The sequence below is a fragment of the Acinonyx jubatus genome, chromosome B4 (assembly GCF_027475565.1).
Source record: "Acinonyx jubatus isolate Ajub_Pintada_27869175 chromosome B4, VMU_Ajub_asm_v1.0, whole genome shotgun sequence".
Classification (NCBI taxonomy): Eukaryota; Metazoa; Chordata; class Mammalia; order Carnivora; family Felidae; genus Acinonyx; species Acinonyx jubatus.
The window spans coordinates 59,284,650-59,306,429 of record NC_069387.1 but is presented as its reverse complement, the minus strand read 5'-3'; the positions used below and the strand labels follow the sequence as shown (position 1 = coordinate 59,306,429).

Here is a 21,780-nt window from a genome sequence, read left to right as displayed (position 1 = left end):
TTATATCTTCTTCAATTACCTTCATAAGCTTTCTATAGTTTTCAGCATACAGATCTTTTACATCTTTGGTTAGATTTATTCCTAGGTATTTTACGCTTCTTGGTGCAATTGTGAATGGGATCAGTTTCTTTGTCTTTCTGTTGCTTCATTGTTAGTGTATAAGAATGCAACTGATTTCTGTACATTGATTTTGTATCCTGCAACTTTGCTGAATTCATGTATCAGTTCTAGCAGACTTTTGGTGGAGTCTATCGGATTTTCCATGTACAGTATCATGTCATCTGCAAAAAGTGAAAGCTTGACTTCATCTTTGCCAATTTTGATGCCTTTGATTTCCTTTTGCTGTCTGATTGCTGATGCTAGAACTTCCAACACTATGTTAAACAACAGCAGTGAGAGTGGGCATCCCTGTCGTGTTCCTGATCTCAGGGAAAAAGCTCTCAGTTTTTCCCCCTTGAGGATGATATTAGCTGTGGGCTTTTCAGAAATGGCTTTTATGATGTTTAAGTATGTTCCTTCTATCCCCACTTTCTCGAGGGTTTTTATTAAGAAAGGGTGCTGAATTTTGTCAAAGGCCTTTTCTGCATCGATTAACAGGATCATATGGTTCTTATCTTTTCTTTTATTAATGTGATGTATCGCATATATTGATTTGCGAATGTTGAACCAGCCCTGCAGCCCAGGAATGAATCCCACTTGATCATGGTGAATAATTCTTTTTATATGCTGTTGAATTCGATTTGCTAGTATCTTATTGAGAATTTTTGCATCCATATTCATCAGGGAAGATTTAGTATTTTCAAATACTGTAATGGAACCATGCTTCACAATACTGTAAGATACTATGCAGTCCATGGAGAGCATCTTATTTCCTTTTTGTGTGTTTGCAGAGGGTTAAGAGACTAGACACAGAAAGTGCCCTTTATCTTGGCACTTACTTGGGTGCCCTTATCTAAGAAAAATCCTTCAAGAATGTATATATCCAGTTCTAGAATTCCACAAAGGCTAAAACAAAAAATCTAAGGTGGCATAGAATTTAGACAAGGTAGAGTCCTACCACCAACTTACGACTTGTAGTTCCATATTTCCAGCCAAATTTTAAAATGCCTATTCAATAAACACAGATTTTTTCAACAAGACCCAGATTCCTTTGGTTCCCACTGCAGAGCCTTTCCAGATTGACTTCTCATGAGAATTATGTTCAAATTCAAGTTGTTTCCTATCTTACTTAGCCAGAGCTCCCATGACACAGCATCACAGACTAGGTGGCTTGAACAATAGATTTACTTCCTCACAACTCTGGAGGCTGGAATTTTGAGATCAGGATGACTGAATAGCTGAGTTCTGGTGAGGGTTCTTGTTCTGGCTTGTAGACTCCTACCACCTCACTATGTGAGACAGTAAACTCTTGGCTGTCTCTTCTTATATGGGCACTAATTACATCATGGTGGCCCCACTCTCATGACTGAAACTTCTTGGGGTCAAATCTTTTAAAATGTTTAGATTGCTTTTTGGGTGAAACAAAAACATTATAATGTAGATTAATTCACTGGATTCTTCATTGTTCTTGTGGATCTGAGAGCAATTATGTGGTCAATCAGGGAAAACAAAACAAAACCCAAGAAGATGGTCATTTAAGCTTTCAGTAGATGAGTGTCTACAACGTGTCAAACGTCATAGAAACATATGAAACTCTCATTCTAGTGTGAGATGCAAATACAAAAAATTATTGTGATACAGTGCAGCAAAGAGCTTAGGATTATTAATGGGTTACCTATCAAAAGTAGATACCTGGGACTGAACCCAACCAGAAAGGGAAGATTTCCTGGAAAGAAGTGTTGCCTGTGTTTTAATGGTTCTGGATCTACCACTAGGCTTGCATTCTCCATTCCTTCCAGTAGGGTGGCCTCATGTTGCTGCTGGTATTCTGTTTCAGAGATGGAAGGCTGGTAAACCTTCAGGGCCATTTGGGTAGGTGCCTGAGTTATAGGCTTGATAGGCTCAATCTTCTCTTCCATACTGGCACCTTCTCAATTCAGGAATAAACTTTTGCTATGGTGAAGCATGTTATCAAACTGCCCTCTTAAATCTTTCATGTTGCCACTGATCATGCTGTGGGGTCTGCCTTGTTAGGGGACGGATCCTTTGAAATGTTTCTTAAGGCTCTCCCAGCTGGTCTACATGTCTTGGCTCTCGTGTGGTGTTCACAAGAGATCCTAAGGCGGAGAGTATGCTCAGGGTGTCTAATTTGGTACTTCATAATCTATTGCATAATGGCCACTTAGCTCCCACTGGACCTAATACAACACGGAAATGTTCTTCCTTACTAGCAGGTTAGGGGCCTATTAAAAATGCAGAGATGTTCCTAGGGGCACCCCCAAGGCTCGTCTGTTACTTATCTAATTGCTAAAGCAGTGGCCTTCAAACATTTTTTATTGTGCATGCTATGAAAAAAATTTTAAGCCCTTTCATGTGCATACACTTTATATATCTACTCTTATACCAATATATTATGTGTATTATAAAACACAAAAACTAAAATTAAAAATATGAGAGAAAAAAGATGAAAAACATTGTTTTAAGAACATTTTATTCATGGTAAAACTTTTGTTCTTGAAAAATTAGAATACATCTTAATGAAGCTACATAATTATGGCTTATTATTTTTTAAGACAATGTTTTAACACATTGTGAAAGAGTGATGTGAAGGTCTGGTTCTAAATCTAACTTCTTATTCTATTTTCTTTTTCTTCATAACACTTATTACCATCAAAAAAGTTTTTGTTTTGTTCATTACTTTGGCCCCAGCAAATGGAATAGTGTTTGGCCCATACTGTGTACTTAGTAAGTATTTCTTGAAAAACAATTCTTTTTTTAACACAATACCATATAATGGCGTGTTACTTTGCATCCCTTCCCGGTCCCACATTCAGTGGCCTCATGTGGGTAAAAGAGTGACTACTTACACCACAGATATTGGCACAGCTACAGATCAGGGCTTTAGTTGTTTTCCCCTGATTGTCTAGACCTATGAAAATGGTGGAGAAATTAATAATGAAGATTAAACGTTAAAGCATGTTGTGCCTTTAGTTGTTATGTAGTAAATAGCACAAAAATTGAGTAAATAATCCTCTAATATTAAAAAACTATCATTTCAGCAAAGTCACTAATAATTTAAAAAATGAGTGATGTCCTGACAACATTTCTTTATGATTTCACTTTTACCTTATTACTGTAAAGGAAAGTATGTCAACCAACATTCATATCAGAACTGTGTGCAGAGAGCTGGTTGTTGAACAATGACCAGCACACCTGGTCCCTAGCCCATATGGGTCTCCAAAGTTGGCTTCAACTGCCTCCCTTCCTATCACTATCTCCTGCATCTAGGGCGTAGTCACACTGTTCTTTGCCAAGTGCCCCCAAATGCCAAGTGTCTCCTTTCTGTTAGGAATTTCTTCCCAGAGATTTTTGCATAGCTGGCTCCTTCTCATTATCCAGGTCTCAGATATCAAATGTCACCTAAGGAGACATTCTCTGAGTATTCTGAAGTAACTACCTCTTTCTGGTCCCTGTCCTCATTATTCCATATTATTGATCTCATTGTACTTTCCCCTACCTAAAATATTCGTTAATTTGCATGTTGACTGGCTGCCTCCTGTGTCTATAATACAATGTTCACTAGAGCAATGACTTGTCTGTTTTTAGTGTATCCTTTGCATTTGGTATGGTGCCTGGCACATAGTAGGTACTCAGTAATTATTGACCAAAATCTATTTAGTTAGATACTACTATGTTTGGCAATGGTATCACACTTCTACTTTTTTTTTTTTTTTAGAGTGAGCATCAATGGGGGTGAGGAATGTGGGGAGGGGAGAGAGACAGAGACAGAGACAGAGAGAGAGAGAGAGAGAGAGAGAATCTTAAGCAGGCTCCATGCTCAGCACAGAGCCTGATATGTGGCTCGATCCCACAACACTGGGATCATGGCCTGAGCTGAAATCAAGAGTTGGATGTTCAACTGAATGAGCTACCCAGAAGCCTCTCTACCACTTTTACTTAAGCATAGCAAATTTGCAGGGTTTTTTGTTTTTTTTTAACTAAGATTATGACAGAAGCTATGAGAAAATGCAAGTGAGGAAGAATCTCCACCAACAAAATTTCAGCACCAATCTTGGACACTGCTGCCCAGGACATCTGTTTTCCTCTACTTTCCTTGCTCTCTCCTCCTCTTCTGCTCCTAGATAATCTCTTACTTGAGAGAGGAGTCTAAAACAGTGGTTATCAGAAAGAATAGAAAAGTTGAGAATCAAACCTGTGAGGCTGCAAAGTTTAGAAGCACTGAGGGTGAAATCAAGTTTTACAGAAGTAAAAGTATGGTTAAATTGGGCACTAGCCATGCACCAATGCAAAGACATGACTAAAATACAAGTACTAAATTAGACCATTTGGAAATTCTTCTATTCCCAGAAGACAAATTTTTCTGAAAATCTTTTTTTTTTTAATTGAAATATAGTTGACACACAATGTTACATTAGTTTTAGGTGTACAACATAGGGATTTGACAAGTCTATACGTTATGCTCTCCTCAAGTGCAATTAGCATACAGCACTATAACAATATTATTGACTGTATTCCCCATGCTGTACCTTGTATCCCCATGACTTACTCATTCCTTAGCTGGAAGCCTGTTTCTCCCACTTCACTTCTCTTCGTCCATTCCTCCCCAACATCCATCTCTCCTCTGGCAACTATCAGCTTGTTCTTTGTATTTATGGGTCTGTTCTGGTTTTTTATTCCACATATAAGTGAATTCCTATGGTATTTGCCTTTAATCTGACTTATTTTACTTAGCATAAAACCCTCTATATCCATGCATATTGTTGCAATCTCAAGATCTCATCCTTTATGGCTGAATTAATATTCCATATTGTGTGTATGTGTGTGTGTACACTATTTCTTCTTTATCCCTTCATCTATTGATGGACACTTAGCTTGCTTCCATATCTTGGCTATTGTAAATAATGCTGCAATAAACATAGGGGTCATATATTTTTTCAAATTGGCGTCTTCATTTCCTGGGAGGGGGGTGTTAAATATTCAGAAGTAGAATTACTGGATCATGGTATTTCTATTCTTACTTTTTTGTGAAACCTCCATAGTGTTTTCCAAGTAATTTACATTCCCACCAAAAGTACACAAGTGTTCCTTTCTCTCACATCCTCACCAACAGTTGTCTTTTTGACTGCAGCCATTCTGACAGGTATAAGGTGATATCTCATTGTGTTTTTGATTTGGATTTCCCTGATGATTAGAAATGTTGAGCATCTCTTTCTAAATGTTTATTTTGGGGGGAGACAGAGCATGAACGGGGGAGGGGCAGAGAGAGAGAGGGAGACACAGAGTCCAAAACAGGCTCCAGGCTCCGAGCTGTCAGCACAGAACCTGACGTGGAGCTTGAATCCGCCAACTGTGAGATCATGACCTGAGCTGAAGTTGGACGCTTAACCGACTGAGCTACCCAGGTGCCCCTGTTGAGCATCTTTGAATATACCTATTGGCCATCTGTATGGCTTTGGGAAAATGTCTATTCATTTGCCCATTTTAAATTGATTATTTCTTTGATGTTGAGTTGTATAAGTTATTTGTATGATTTATTATGAATTCCTTATTGGATATATCATTTGCAAGTACCTTCTCTCATTCAGTAGGCTGCCTTTTCATTCTGTTGATGATTTCTCTCAAACTTATTTTGCTGTAGTCCCAATAGTTCATTTTTGTCTTTGTTTCCCTTGCCTGAGGAAACATATCTGGCCAGACAAATGTTGCTAAGGCCAATGCCCAAAGCATTACTGCCTATGTTTTCCTCTAGGATTTTTATGGTTTCAGGTCTCACATTTAGATCTTTAATCGATTTTATTTTTGTATATGGTGTAAGAAAGTGGTCCAGGTTTGTTCTTTTACATGTAGCTGTCCAGTTTTCTCAGCACCAAAAATTCAATAGATTGTCTTTTCCCCATAGTGTATTCTTATTTTTGTTGTTGTAGATTAATTGACCATATAAGTGGTGGGTTTATTTCTGGGCTCTGTGTACTGTTCCAGTGATCTACATCTATTTTTGTGCCAGAACCATACTGTTTGTATAACTATAGCTTTGTAGTATATCTTGAAATTTGGGATTGTAATATCTCCAGCTTTTTTTTTTCTTAAGATAGCTTTGGCTATTGTGGTCTTTTATGGTTCCATATAAATTTTAGAATTATTCTAGTTCTGTGGAAATTCTGTTGGTATTTTCATAGGGATTGCACTAAATCTGTAGATTGCTTTGTGTAGTATAGACATTTTAACAATATTAATTCTTCAAATCCATGAGCATGGTATGTTTTTCCACTTGTTTGTGTCATCTTCAATTTCTTTCCCCAATATTTTGTAGTTTTCAAAGAATAGGTTTTTCTTCTTGGTTAAGTTTATTCCTAGGTATTTTAGTGTTTTGCATGCAATTATAAATGGAATTGTTTGCTTAATTCTTCTCTCTGCTACTTATTAGGGTATAGAAACACAACAAATTTCTGTATACAAATTTCATATCCTGCAACTTTACTGAATTCATTTATCAGTCCTAGTAGTGTTTTTGAGTGTCTTTAGAGTTTTCTAAGTATAGTATCATGTCACCTGCAAAGGTGACCATTTTACTTCTACCTGACCAATTCAGATACCTTTTATTTCTTATCTGATAGCTGTAGTCAAAACTCTCAGTACTATATTGAATAAACGTGGCAAAAGTAGAACATCCTTGTTCCTGATCTTAGAGGAAAAGCTCTGTTTTTCATGATTGAGTATGATATCAGCTCTGGGTTTGCCATATATGGTCTTTATTGAGATATGTACCCTTAAAACTCATTTTGATGGGAGTTTTTCCCATGAATGGGTGTTGAATTTTGTCAAATGCTTTTTCTGTATCGATTGAGATGATCATGATTTTTATCTTGATTAATGTGATGTATCAAGTTCATTGATTTGCAAATATTGAGTCAACTCTGCATCCCTGGAATAAATCCCACTTGATCAGGCTGACTGATCCTTTTAATGGATTGTTGAATCTGGATGGCTAATATTTTCCTGAGGACTTTTGCATCTATGTTCATCAGAGATATTGGCCTCTAATTTTCCTTTTTTTGTAGAGTCTTTGTCTTGTTTTGGTATGAGAGTAATGCTGGCCTTATCAAATAAACTTGCAGGCATTCCTTTCTCTTCTATTTTTTTGGAATAGTTTGAGGGGAATAGGTAATCTTTCTTTTTTTTTTTTTTACATTTATTTATTTTTGAAAGAGCACAAGTGGGGAAGGGACAGAGAGAGAGAGACACACACACAGAATCTGAAGCAGGCTCCAGGCTTTGAGCTGTCAGCACAGTGCCAGTAATCGTTCTTCTTTAAGTGTTACATAGAATTCATCTGTTAATCCATCCTGGACTTTTATTTGTTGGGAGTTTTTAAATTACCAATTCCATTTCATTACTAGTAACTGTTCTGTTCAGATTTTCTATTTCTTCCTGATTCAGTGTTGGAAGATTGTGTGTTTCTAGGAATTTATCCATTTCTTGTAGGTTATCTAATTTGTTGGCATATAATTCTTCATACATACAAATAAAATAATCCTTTGTATTTCTGTGCTGTTAGCAATTACTTCTCATTTCCTTTTTTTATTTTTTTTATGGCTGGAATGCATACTCAGCATTTTATTCTTTTTATAAAAACTTGATGTCTTTCCCAGGAAATAAAATATGGCAGGTTTTTTTTTTTAATATGAAATTTATTGTCAAACTGGTTTCCTTACAACACCCAGTGCTCATCCCAAAAGGTGCCCTCCTCAATACCCATCACCCAGCCACCCTCCCTTCCACCCCCATCAACCCTCAGTTTATTCTCAGTTTTCAAGAGTCTCCTATGCTTTGGCTCTCTCCCTCTCCAACCTCTTTTTTTGTTTCTTCCCCTCCCCCATGGACTTCTGCCAAGTTTCTCAGGATCCACATAAGAGTGAACACATATGGTATCTGTCTTTCTCTGTATGACTTATTTCACATAGCATAACACTCTCCAGTTCCATCCACGTTGCTACAAAAGGCCGTATTTCATTCTTTCTCATTGCCACGTAGTATTCCACTGTGTATATAAACCACAATTTCTTTATCCATTCATCAGTTGGTGGACATTTAGGCTCTTTCCATAATTTGGCTATTGTTGAGAGTGCTGCTATCAACATTGGGGTACAAGTGCCCCTATGCATCAGCACTCCTGTATCCCTTGGGTAAATTCCTAGCAGGGCTATTGCTGGGTCATAGGGTAGATCTGTTTTTAATTTTTTGAGGAACCTCCACACTGTTTTCCAGAGCGGCTGCACCAATTTGCATTCCCACCAACAGTGCAGGAGGGTTCCCGTTTCTCCACATCCTCTCCAGCATCTGTAGTCTCCTGATTTGTTCATTTTAGCCACTCTGACAGGCGTGAGGTGATATCTGAGTGTGGTTTGGATTTGTATTTCCCTGGTGAGGAGTGACGTTGAGCATCTTTTCATGTGCCTGTTGGCCATCTGGATGTCTTCTTTAGAGAAGTGTTTATTCATGTTTTCTGCCCATTTCTTCACTGGATTATGTTTTATGGGTGTGGAGTTTGGTGAGCTCTTTATAGGTTTTGGATACTAGCCCTTTGTCCGATACGTCATTTGCAAATATCTTTTCCCATTCCGTTGGTTGCCTTTTAGTTTTGTTGGTTGTTTCCTTTGCTGTACAGAAGCTTTTTATCTTTGTGAAGTCCCAATAGTTCATTTTTGCTTTTAATTGCCTTGCCTTTGGGGATGTGTCAAGTAAGAAACTGCTGCGGCTGATGTCAGAGAGGTTTTTCCCTGCTTTCTCCTCTAGGGTTTTGATGGTTTCCTGTCTCACATTCAGGTCCTTTATCCATTTTGAGTTTGTTTTTGTGAGTGGTGTAAGAAAGTGGTCTAGTTTCATCCTTCTGAACGTTGCTGTCCAGTTCTCCCAGCACCATTTGTTAAAGAGACTGTCTTTTTTCCATTGGATATTCTTTCCTGCTTTGTCAAAGATTAGTTGGCCATACTTTTGTGGGTCTACTTCTGGGGTTTCTATTCTATTCCATTGGTCTATGTGTCTTTTTGCGCCAATACCATGCTGTCTTGATGATTACAGCTTTGTAGTAGGGGCTAAACTCTGGGATTGTGATACCTCCTGCTTTGGCCTTCTTCTTCAAAATTACTTTGGCTATTCGGGGTCTTTTGTGGTTCCATACAAATTTTTGGATTGCATTGAATGCGTAGATAGCTTTGGGTAGTATTGACATTTTAACAATATTTATTCTTCCAACCCATGAACATGGAATGTTTTTCCATTTCTTTATATCTTCTTCAATTTCCTTCATAAGCTTTCTATAGTTTTCAGCATACAGATCTTTTACATCTTTTGGTTAGGTATATTTCTAGGTAATTTATGCTTCTTGGTGCAATTGTGAATGGGATCAGTTTCTTTATTTGTCTTTCTGTTGCTTCATTATTAGTGTATAAGAATGCAACTGATTTCTGTACATTGATTTTGTATCCTGCAACTTTGCTAAATTCATGTATCAGTTCTAGCAGACTTCTGGTGGAGTCTGTCAGATTTTCCATGTACAGTATCATGTCATCTGCAAAAAGTGAAAGCTTGACTTCATCTTTGCCAATTTTGATGCCTTTGATTTCCTTTTGCTGTCTGATTGCTGATGCTAGAACTTCCAACACTATGTTAAACAACAGCAGTGAGAGTGGGCATCCCTGTCGTGTTCCTGATCTCAGGGAGAAAGCTCTCAGTTTTTCCCCCTTGAGGATGATATTAGCTGTGGGATTTTCATAAATGGCTTTTATGATGTTTAAGTATGTTCCTTCTATCCCCACTTTCTCGAGGGTTTTTATTAAGAAAGGGTGCTGAATTTTGTCAAATGCTGTTTCTGCATCGATTGACAGGATCATATGGTTCTTATCTTTTATTAATGTGATGTATCGCACGGATTGATTTGCGAATGTTGAACCAGCCCTGCAGCCCAGGAATGAATCCCACTTGATCATGGTGAATAAGTCTTTTTATATGCTGTTGAATTCGATTTGCTAGTAGCTTATTGAGAATTTTTGCATTCATATTCATCAGGGATATTGGCCTATAGTTCTTTTTTGCTGGGTCTCTGTCTGGTTTAGGAATCAAAGTAATCCTGGCTTCATAGAATGAGTCTGGAAGTTTTCCTTCCCTTTCTATGTTTTAGACTAGTTTGAGAAGGATGGGTATTATTCTGCTTTAAATGGTAGAATTCCTCTGGGAAGCCATCTGGTCCTGGACTCTTATTTGTTGGGAGATTTTTGATAACTGATTCAATTTCTTCGCTCATTATGGATCTGTTCAAGCTTTCTATTTCTTCCTGTTTGAGTTTTGGAAATGTGTGGGTGTTTAGGAATTTGTCCATTGCTTCCAGGTTGTCCATTTTGTTGGCATATAATTTTTCATAGTATTCCCTGATAATTGCTTGTATTTCTGAGGGATTGGTTGTAATAATTCCATTTTCATTCATGATTTTATCAATTTGGGTCATCTCCCTTTTCTTTTTGAGAAGCCTGGCTAGAGGTTTATCAATTTTATTTTTTCAAAAAACCAACTCTTGGTTTCAATGATCTGCTCTACTGTTCTTTTAGATTCTATATTGTTTATTTCTGCTCTGATTTTTATTATTTCTCTTCTTCTGCTGGGTTTGGGGTATCTTTACTGTTCTGCTTCTATTTCCTTTAGGTGTGCTGTTAGATTTTGTATTTGGGATTTTCTTATTTCTTGAGATAGGCCTGGATTGCAATGTATTTTCCTCCCAGGATTGCCTTCGCTGCATCCCAAAGCGTTTGGATTGTTGTATTTTCATTTTCATTTGTTTCCATATATTTTTTAATTTCTTCTCTAATTGCCTGGTTGACACTTCTCATTTCTGTTTTGGGACCTCTTTTTGAGGAGTTTGACTAACAGCTTATCAATTTTATCTTTTCAAAGAAGTAGCTCTTGGTTTCTTTGATCTTTTCTGGATTTTCTTTCACTTATTTCTGTACTGCTCTTCATTATTTCCTTCTACTCACCTTGGGCTTTATTCTTTTTCTCATTGTTTTAGGTGTAAGGTTAGACTATTTGAGATTTTTTTTTTTTTTTTTTTTTGAGGAAGGCTTGTATTGCTATGAACTTACCTCAGAAGTACTTTCACTCCAAAATTTTGGACCATTGTGTTTACATTTTTGTCTCCATGTATTTTTTTAAATTTCCTCTCTGATTTCTTTGTTGACCCATTGACTGTTAAGTGGCATATTGTTTAGTCTTCATGTGTTTGTTTTTAAGAGTTTGTTGTTGTGATTGTGTCATATTGTTGTGGTTGGAAAAGATGTGTGTATAATTTCTATTCTCTTAAATTTGTGGAGACTTGCTTTGTGGTCTACATGTGATTTATCTTGGAGAATGCCCCTTGTGTACTTGAAAAGAATGTGTATTCTGTTTTTGGATGAAATGTTCTGTATGTATCTGTTAAGTTCATCTAGTCTAATGTGTCAAAGACACTGTTTCCTTACTGATTTCTACATGGATAATCTATCCAGTGATGTAAGGGGGGTGTTAAAGTCCTCTACTATTTTTGTATTACTGTGTATATATTATATTGTATACTATTATTTTATTGTCCATTTCTCCCTCTATATCTGTTAATATTTGCTTTATGTATTTAGGTATTCCTATGTTGGATGCATGAATACTTACAATTGTTCTATCCTCTCGGATTAATCCCTTTATCATTATGTATTGCCCCTTTTGTCACTTGTTACGGTCTCCATGTTAAAGTCTATTTTGTTTGATACAAGTACTGCTAACGCAAGGTTTTTTTTGTTTGTTTTTGTTTTGCTTCTATTTGCATAGAATATCTTTTTTCATCCCTTCACTTGAAGTCTGTATTGGTCTTTAGGTCTGAAGTGAGCCTTTTGTAGGCAGCATATAGAAGGGTGTTGTTTTTTTAATCCATGGAATCACTCTATGTCCTTGATTGGAACATTCAGACCATTAACATTTAAAGTAATTATTGATAGGTATGTACTTATTGCCATTTTGTTTATTGTTTTCTGGTAGTTTTTGTAGTTCTTCTCTGTTCTTCTCTTGGTCTCTTCCCTTATGATTGATGACTTTTAGTGTTTTGTTTGGCTTTCTTTCAACGTTTATTTATTTTTGGGACACAGAGAGACAGAGCATGAACGGGGGAGGGGCAGAGAGAGAGGGAGACACAGAATCGGAAACAGGCTCCAGGCTCTGAGCCATCAGCCCAGAGCCTGACGCGAGGCTCGAACTCACGGACCGCGAGATCGTGACCTGGCTGAAGTCGGACGCTTAACCGACTGCGCCACCCAGGCGCCCCGCTTGGCTTTCTTTCTATGTTATATGTACCTATTACAGTTGTTTGGTTTGTGGTTACCATGGGGTTCATATATAATATCCTAAGTATATAGCAGCCCATATTAAGTTGATGGTCACTTAAGTTTGAACATATTCTAAAATATTTATTTTTACTCCTTTCCCCATTTTATTTATATGTTGTCATATTTTATATCTTGATATTCATAATTTTCTTCTAAGTATGGCCTTTTCTTTTCCACTTCAAGAAGTCCCTTTAACTTTTCTTGTAATGCTAGTTTAGTGGTGATGATGTCCTTTAACTTTTATTTGTCTGGGAACTCTATTTGTCTTTCAATTCCTAATGATAACCTTGCTAGGTAGAGTATTCCTGGTTGTAGATTTTTTTTCTTTTCAGCACTTTGAATATATCATGCCACTCCCTTCTGGCCTGCAAAATTTCAACTCCATAATCAGTCAATAGCCTTATGGGGTTTCCCTTGTGTGGCACATTACTTCTCTCTCACTACTTTTATTTTATTTTAATTTTTTTAATGTTTGTTTATTTTTGACAGAGAGAGAGAGCATGAGCAGGGGAGGGTAATAGAGTGAGGGAGACACAGAATCCGAAGCAGGCTCCAGGCTCTGAGCTGTCAGCACAGAGCCTGACGTGGGGCTTGAACTCACAGACTGTGAGATCATGACCTGAGCCCAAGTCGGATGCTCAACCGACTGAGCCACCCAGGTACCCCTCTCTCTCACTACTTTTAAAATTCTCTATCTTTAATTGTTAACATTTTAGTTATGATGTGTCTGGTGGAGACCTCCTTGGGTTCATCTTCTTTGGGACTCTTGTGCCTCTTGAATCTGGACAGCTGTTTCTTTCCCTGAAATAGAGATTTCTTCAAATAAGTGTTCTGCTTCTTTCTTTCTTTTCTTTTCTTTTCTCTCTCTCTCCCTTCCTCCCTCCCTCCCTCTTCTCCTCCTGGGACTCCTATAATGTGAATGTTTATTTGCTTGATGTTGTTGAAGAGATCCCTTACCTATCCTCTCTTTTTAAAGTTCTTTTTTTCTTCTTGCTCTTCAGCTTGGGTGCATTCCATTACCCTATCTTCCAGACTGCTGATCCGTTTTTCTGCATCTATTAATCTGTTGATTCCCTCTAGTGTATTTTTCATTTCAGAAATTGTATTCTTCAACTCTGATAGTTTTCTTTTATATTTTCTGTCTTTGTTGAAGTTCTCACTGAGCTCTTCCACTCTTTTCTCCAATCTGGTGAACATCTTTATGATCGTCACTCTAAACCCTTTAACAGGCATATTACTTAACTCCATTTCATTTAGTTCTTTTTCTGAGGTTCTTTCATTTGGAGCACATTCCTCTATCTCCCTATTTTGCCTGACTTTCTGTGTTTGTTTCTATGAATTAGGTAGAACAGCTATTTTTCCTAAACTTGAAGGAGTGGTCTTGTGTATGGTCATTCCCTGTGTGGACTCTGTGTCTGGCGACTTTGGCTGGTTGGAACTGTAGCTGGTGTCAATGGGGGTCCTAGGGCACTCCATGCTGGGACTGCCCTGGTGGGATGCCAGAGCTAAACTGGGCATGAACTGAGGTGGACTTAGGACCATCTGCACAGAAAGTGCCCCAGTGGGACAGCTCAAGTGGACATAGGCTAGGGAGGTCCCTGGATTCTCCACAAAGAAGGTATTCTGGTAGCACAACTGAAAGAGAAGAGTATACCAGCTAGTGGGTCCTGGAGCTCTCTGCACAGAGGGAATCCTGGCAGGATAGCTGAAACTGAAGTGTAGACATGGGCTGGGGTGATCTCAGGGCTCTCTGCACAGAGGATGCTCAGGCAGGATAGCTGAAGCTGAAGTGGGTGCAAGCCACAGTATGCGAGGGTTCAGCATACAAGTTGCTCTAGCAGAGCAAATGATGTGATGGGTATGGACCAGGTGTTCCCAGAGCGCCAGGATGCCCTAGCAAACTATTTGGAACTGAAGTGATGTGGGCCTGGAGTATTCCAGTGTGCTTTGTACTTGTGTCACCTTGGCAAAGCAGCTGGAGCTGTAGTGAGGCGACCATGGGTGTCCTGTTCTGCACTGTTGTGGAGCTGCCTTACTGGGACAACCGGGCTGGTGTAGACTAGGGGTCTGGGGCTCAATGAGGCAGAAGGCCAGCTAGGTTACCCAGACTCTGCTCTCATCCACACTATCAAGTTGGAGGAGGAATGTGAACCATAGTGTTCATCAGCCTCTCTGACTTGGAGAGAGTTCCAGTAGCTCCCTGACATTTGACAGGGTTGTAGGGCTCGTTCCTGTATATTCTAGTTGCACTTTTAAAGTGTGGCTTTTTTGTGTGTCCCAGGGCAGAAAAATCTCCTCAGAGTCCCTCAGTACTATTCCTCCCCACTACAGTTCACAGTGTCGGCTAGGGTTTCCCTTCGTAACTGTGCCATTCTGTATGTGGTCTTGTATTGTGCAGAAGCTGTTCAGTCAGCCCTCAGATCTTCTTTAGGAGGAAGTGCTCTATAAATAAGCATAGATTTGGTGTGTCTGTGGAGGAGGTGAGGTCAGGGTCTCCCTATATCGCCATCTTGGACCAGAACCATTAATCTTTAAAACACTTACAAAACCTGATAATTTTAGACTTTACTCAACTTATACCTTGTGTAAAACACCACCGAGATCTCGGTCATGTTAAAGCAGTTGCATTGGCTGCCATGTTTTTCTCTCACATGGATTGCTGTATAGATTAAGGGATTCACTTATGGTTGGATCTACCCAATATGATATTGGTTTACTTCCAGTTAAATCCTAAGGGTAAAATGTACTACAGTCCAGGGTCTACATGGAGCATGACTCCTTGGACCATCCATGCAGAAGGAATATTCTTGTCCTTGGAGACTAGTTCTACATTATATGGCAATGTCAACTATAAGATGAGTTGGCTGACTTCGGAAGGAAGGCAGAGAAAACAGGCACCCTGAGGTAATGACAACACCATCTGCTTGCACGGTCCTAAGAGTTTACATGCATTACTTCTAGTAATACTCATAACAGCTCCTAACATTTATCTAGTGTTACTATGCTAAGAACCATGGTAAGCACATCACATGTATTAACTCATTTCATCCTAATAACTACCCTAGGAAGTTCTATAATTTTCCTTTTATAGTTGAAAAGAGTAAGACCCAGAAGGATTTAGTAATTTATCTTAAGTCACAAAGTTAATCACAAGTTAGGATTTAAACCTCAACAGTTTGGTTCCAGAATCAATGCACTTACCTACTCCACAAAACATACAATCCTGTGAATAATCTCATTTTATAGATAAGGAAACTTGGCTCAGAGGGATTAAGAAACTTGTTCAGGGGCGCCTGGGTGGCGCAGTCAGTTAAGCGTCCGACTTCAGCCAGGTCACGATCTCGCGGTCCGTGAGTTCGAGCCCCGCGTAGGGCTCTGGGCTGATGGCTCGGAGCCTGGAGCCTGTTTCCGATTCTGTGTCTCCCTCTCTCTCTGCCCCTCCCCCGTTCATGCTCTGTCTCTCTCTGTCCCAAAAATAAATAAACGTTGAAAAAAAAAATTAAGAAACTTGTTCACTACTACAGAGCTAGCAAGTGATAAAGCAAAATTTGATCACAGTCAGCTGGATTCCACAGCCTCTTCATTACCAGGTCAGTTGTGACTTCACCCCCAGGGGGCAACTCTTGCACTCAGAGCCAAGGGCAAGAGGGCAGCAATTGATGGATTAAAACAGTTCCTCTCTTATGACTGATTCATTCCACTTATGTTTCTTTAGAGTGTAACAGATGAGTAGGGGATTTAGGTTTGAGTGTGAGTTTTGCCTAGTTCCCTTTCTGCAAGTTATTGAATCTCTTCAAGTCTCTCTTCTTTGATTCTAAATCAGGGGTAAGAATAGTGTTTTCATGGGAATTAAAACACTTAGCACAGTATCTGATCTGGCACAGAAATATACTTAATAAGTATTTAGTGATTATCATTTTGGGTGGTCACCAAAAAAGACTTACCAAAACTTGTAAATAAATAGAATCTTCTTCCAGCTCTATAGAACTATGCTGAGATTTTTATAAATATCTCTGAGATATTATATATTCTGAGAGAGAGAGCTAGAGAGCAGGAGCACAAGTTGGGGAAGGGCAGAGGGAGAGAAAGGGAATCCCAAGCAGGCTCCACAATGTCAGTGCGGGGCCCAATGTGGGGCTTGAACTTACGAATTGTGAGATCATGACCTGAGCCCAAATCAAGAGTCTGACACTTAACCAACTAAGCTACCCAGGCGCCCCTATATAAATATCCTTTTAAAGGATATGAAAGCAAATCTCACATTAAAATTTGCATAGGAAATCCTATACATAATAGGTTAATATATTCTTAGGCAAAAAAGTGTGAGACATTTTGTAGTCCCTGGAGTTTCTCGGTTAAGTAAAATAGATGAGTGTTAACTCAGTTCAAAATGTAAATAGGACAAACCTATAAAAGAATCAGAAGAAAACAGAACTAGAAATATTTACCAAAGAACTAAAAGAATTGAAACATCTTAAGAAACTTTCACCAATTAATCAAATCGGGCTCTTGTACTATTACAGTTTTTCTTTAAGGACTTACCTTTTATATTTTAAAAGTAACAATGGTATTTCATAACAAAAGTTTTATTTCAATCTCTTCCCATTTGATTGCCATTTGATTCCAACAGCACCATTAAAAACTTGGGCAATACATAAAATATGTAATTACCTGATAAATTTGAAAGATATGATGAGCCAGTCTTAGTAATTCTGGTTAAAAAACAATCTTATTTCCTTTGATGCTTTTGGCCTCAATTATTTGCCTTGACCATACACTTTATTATTTCTGTATAGAAAGTTTTTAGGACGCTAATTTTATACGCATGCCTTAAATCATTTGACATCTTAAGATGATGATACCTTTTTTCTTTGAGGTGGATAAGCATTCATGCTCTTCTTTGACAGAGATTTTACAACGCCTTATCCGACAAAAAAAGGATCGTCTCAAGCCAGAATACACGTGACTCCTTCCACTGTGGAAATTACTATGAACTTGCAAATCAGCTTTCATAGCAGGAGGGGGCAGGAGAACAGGTGGAAAAGAAATTTTTCATATAGATAAGAAATGTCAAGGGACACATTTCAAATGTGTTGAAAATTGAAAAAGAAAAATGGTTAAAGCAATGGCATCATTGTACAGTAAACCACAAAGTGAAATATACCAAAAAGAGCATTTGTCAAGGAATCATATTTTTATACCTTCTAAACACTTGTAATTTATCTTCCTTTTTTTGCCCTGGGTGTAGAAATAAATCTAAAAGAAATGAAATTTTAAAAAATTTTAATGAAAAAAAACCCCTTAACTCTAGTAGTAATCAATGGCATAAAGCATCAGTACAGTATAAATAACTGTTTGGCACTAAACATTTTGAGGGAGGTCTTTTCAGAGAAGATAAACAATATTTACACTTCCAAAGTACAGTTAACAAGGTCTTTCAAACTGAGTAAACCTAACCCATATAAGAAAGAGAATTGTTTATCAGCATGTAGCTGAATAATAGAAACTCCAGCAATTTTTTTAATCCCAAATGATGCTTTCTTATAAAGATTGTATTAGCATATGAAAAATAGTGACTATGAAATAATCACATCTTCCCCAAAGCATCTTCATACAAATATGAAGAAATTCTCTAGTTATACTGTTTTTTTGAGCTCTGAGGTTAATGATTGTAAAGTTTACTAAATCTCCTCTTTATAAAACCATAATTGCCTAATTTTCAAAATATTATATAGTTGTGCTTTTAAGTAAGTATCATATTTACATAAACTCACAGGCATACTGAGATGAGCACTTACTTTTGGCATCGATCAGCTTCTCCCTTGGTGAAATATCAGAAGAAAGTTGCTCCTTTACTTTGGCAACATCTTTTGGATGTAAGAAGTCAAATAAGCTTTGTCCAGTCAAGCTAGCCTATTTATAAGGTAGATGTTTGTTTAAAATTAGTACCACAATTTTTCTACATTTCTTCATATAAATGTATGGTAAAAACTGTTAAAGTGGCTTTTTCTTAAGCTCAAAAATACATCTACTGCACTGTGTGACATTAACTTAGTGTTAAAAGCAGGGTGATACTTGTAGATAGAAACACATGCACACAAAACCGTATCTGGAAACACACAAATCACAGACACGTAATTGCTAATGTTCAGTGGACTCTTGTGAACGTCCCCCAATTCACTTGTTACTTCTAAATCTTATTATGATTTAAACTTTTTTTACGTGGTAAAAGAGATTGTCATTATAATATGGAAGTCACAGAGAATCTAATTTTATGGTGTGACTCAGATTAAAAAAAAAATCACTATACTCTTAAAAAACAGAATTTGGGGTGCCTGGGTGGCTCAGTCAGTTAAGTGTCCGACGCTTTCAGTTCAGGTCATGATCCGGCAGTTCATGAGATCCAGCCCCTCCTTGGGCTCTGCACTGACAGTGTGCAGTCTACTTGGGATTCTCGCTCTCTCCCCCTCTCTCTGATAAATAAACATTAAAAAAAAAAAATCAAACCTGGAACACCTTCCACTTCCCATTCCCATTCCCCTTCTCCCAATATGTAGAGCATTCCTACTCTATGCTTTTACTTGTATGGTCTCAGCATCTAGAATTCATTACTCCTTTCTCTACAAACTCAAAATTCCCTAGCCACTCTAGTCAATTGCCTTTTACTCCCCAGACTCCCTCCTCAACTTGAAATGTCTTCCTTCCCTTGTCTGCTCATCTTAAAGCCTAAGCAGACATTCTACTTTGTATGTGAAGCCTTCCCTGACCCACAGTGATTACCCTTCTTGTGAAATCCTTTATTAGCTAGGTAGATATTATAGAAGGCAGAACAAATGGACCAGCTGATACACTTAGCCTGGTGGCAGTTAGATATCTCATATTTTTAAAACTAGCATTTTATAAATCAATCTACTGTGTCATTGGTTAATAGAAGTTTATACCCATAACTCTTTGCCTCAAAGAAAACCTGGTTTATGAGTCTAAAAAGCTGAGGACCAGACCCCGTATGATGGTGGGGATTTCAAAGTCCTCCTGAGTAGTCAGTGCCCAGGGGAACTGGATTCCATGTCACTAATTTGGAACTTATGTGCTATCCTGAATTGTTATCTTCACATGTGTGTGTGCATGGTGTTCTCTATCTTCTGTTGGAAAATAACCACGTCTTGCCCTGCTTTTGTGTCCCTTAGGCAGCTAAAACCAGCTGTATGATTCATTGGGTTCTTACTCCTTCCATAAGTAAGTTTTCAGCACCTCTTCTTTTTATCTATGAATCTTGTATCTCTCCAAATTTTCATGTTTGGGGAGAAAATAGGTGAAATTAATGGGAGTTATTTAAGATTAAACCCGTGGTCAATTTGATTTCTATTTTAAAGGAGACCACAGCATGATCTCATGGTGCATGAGATCGAGCCCCAAGTCAGGCTCTGCACTGACAGCAAGGAGCCTTCTTGGGATTCTCTCTCTCTCTCTCTCTCTCTCTCTCTCTCTCTCTCTCTTTCCCTCTCAAAATAAATAAATAAACTTAAAATGAATAAAGGAGACCACAGGTGCTAGTTTATTCACTCTGGTGGATTATTGTTAGTGCTATAGCTTTTGAGTAACTTTTTTATTACTGGCAAGTATTAATTTATTAATTTAAATTAAATGGTGTTCAGGAATGAGGAGGTAAAGAGATTACAAAGCTAGATAAATAAAAGATGTATTTTAGAGTTTGTTGCCAGAGATTAGAGCAAAAGCTAACATGCAATGCATATAACCTAATAATATATAATAATGCTGTCTTTTGGAGGAAACAGAAGGGCAACTAACATTTTTCAGACAGTCTCAAATATGACAGCTATGTCTTTACATCCTAAGAGACCCATGTAACCACCATTTCCCCTTTTTACTTAAGAGAAAGTTCAGGCTCAGGAAAATTAACTTGCTGGAGGTCAAGAAGTGAACACTCTTGTCAGTAATAAACACCCATACTCTTTCCATACATCTTTCCATCTCTCTTGGAGTTCTTCTAATCAAGCAAACCTTAGCCCCCAGCACAGTGGGAAGACAGGGTTCAGGAAGAGAACCCAGAAATAAGTGTTTGTTCAAAAAAAATTAAACATCAAGCGGAAAATATCCTCAGTTTTGGATACCTGATCATAATTAAGTGTTTTGGAGACTGATTTTGAAACGAAGAGAATTTTTCCTCTTTCACATCCAACCACAAATAGGAAGCCTTCTGCAGTCTAGGATTTAAAAATATAAAAGTAAATATTTTTAAATATCTTCTTTCTTACATTCAGAGACTGTGAAATTGCTGTAGCGATAAAACTAAGAGTGGTTGGGGCAGCTGGGTGGCTCAGTTGGTTGAGCATCAGACTCTTGAATTGGTTCAGATCGTGATCTCACAGTTCATGAGTTTAAGCCCCGCATCAGGCTCTGTGCTGACATAACAGAGCCTGCTTGAGATTCTCCCTCTCTCTTTGCCCCTACCCCGCTCACAATCTCTCTGTGTCTCTCAAACTTAACAAAACAAAACAAAAAAACTAAGAGTGTTCATAGAGCTAGTAAAATTAGGAAATTTTCTTAAGATGTAAAAGGATTTGTGAAGAACATCAAATTGAATGAACTCCAATCTAAACTCGTTTTTGACATGGAAAGTTTAGCCATGGAATATATGGTTGAGAGACTTTCTAATACAAAAAACACCTATACCAAATTCTATACCACATACAGAAACTATAAAGATATCAAAACACATCCATAACACTTTCCCGAGGATGTTCTGAGATGAAGGGACTGTGTAGACTAGGGACAGGGAAAAGAGAAGACATCCTACGATAGATATACTTTTTGAATTATGATAAGGTGCCGCTCATTTAAAACTAAATTAAAAAAATTCTAACATCAGCTACTCCCACTGAAATCTGCCCAGGACATCCTTTGGGAAGCAACCTATATGGAAATGGATATGTATGGACACAGGATGAGTCTGGCACTCCATTGGACATTTCCTTGATTAATTTCTACTAACTGGAAACAAACATGAAGTGACTTAGGCAGACATATTCTATAAGGGCAGAACCAGTATATATTATGAATGAAAAAGTTTCCAAAGCATATTATACATTTTTCTAACTTTAAAAATCTTCATCTTCGGGGCACCTGGGTGGCTCAGTGGGTTAAGCGTCCGACTTCAGCTCAGGTCATGATCTTGCGGTTTGTGGGCTCAAGCCCCATGTCAGGCTCTGTGCTGACAGCTCAGAGCCTGGAGCCTACTTTG

At 38.0% G+C, this 21,780-nt stretch overlaps 1 protein-coding gene and 1 long non-coding RNA gene across 16 annotated transcripts in view; one reads left to right on the top strand and one right to left on the bottom strand.

Moving 5' to 3' along the window:
- Nucleotides 1-21,780, bottom strand: part of BMAL2 (basic helix-loop-helix ARNT like 2) — a 120,324-nt gene that overhangs the window by 28,126 nt on the left and 70,418 nt on the right. For 14 of the 15 annotated variants that reach the window (XM_027035799.2, XM_027035800.2, XM_027035796.2 and 11 more), the window contains 3 exons: nt 20,651-20,743; nt 18,317-18,431; nt 17,381-17,524 (listed from right to left, as the gene is read on the bottom strand). In XM_027035799.2, coding sequence (XP_026891600.1) covers nt 17,381-17,524; nt 18,317-18,431; nt 20,651-20,743 — 352 coding nt within the window. The remainder of the gene's footprint in view (nt 1-17,380; nt 17,525-18,316; nt 18,432-20,650; nt 20,744-21,780) is intronic. The other variant, XM_027035801.2, reaches the window with a different exon arrangement.
- Nucleotides 1-21,780, top strand: part of LOC113593004 (uncharacterized) — a 109,937-nt gene that overhangs the window by 76,066 nt on the left and 12,091 nt on the right. The gene's annotated exons all lie outside the window — the stretch shown is intronic.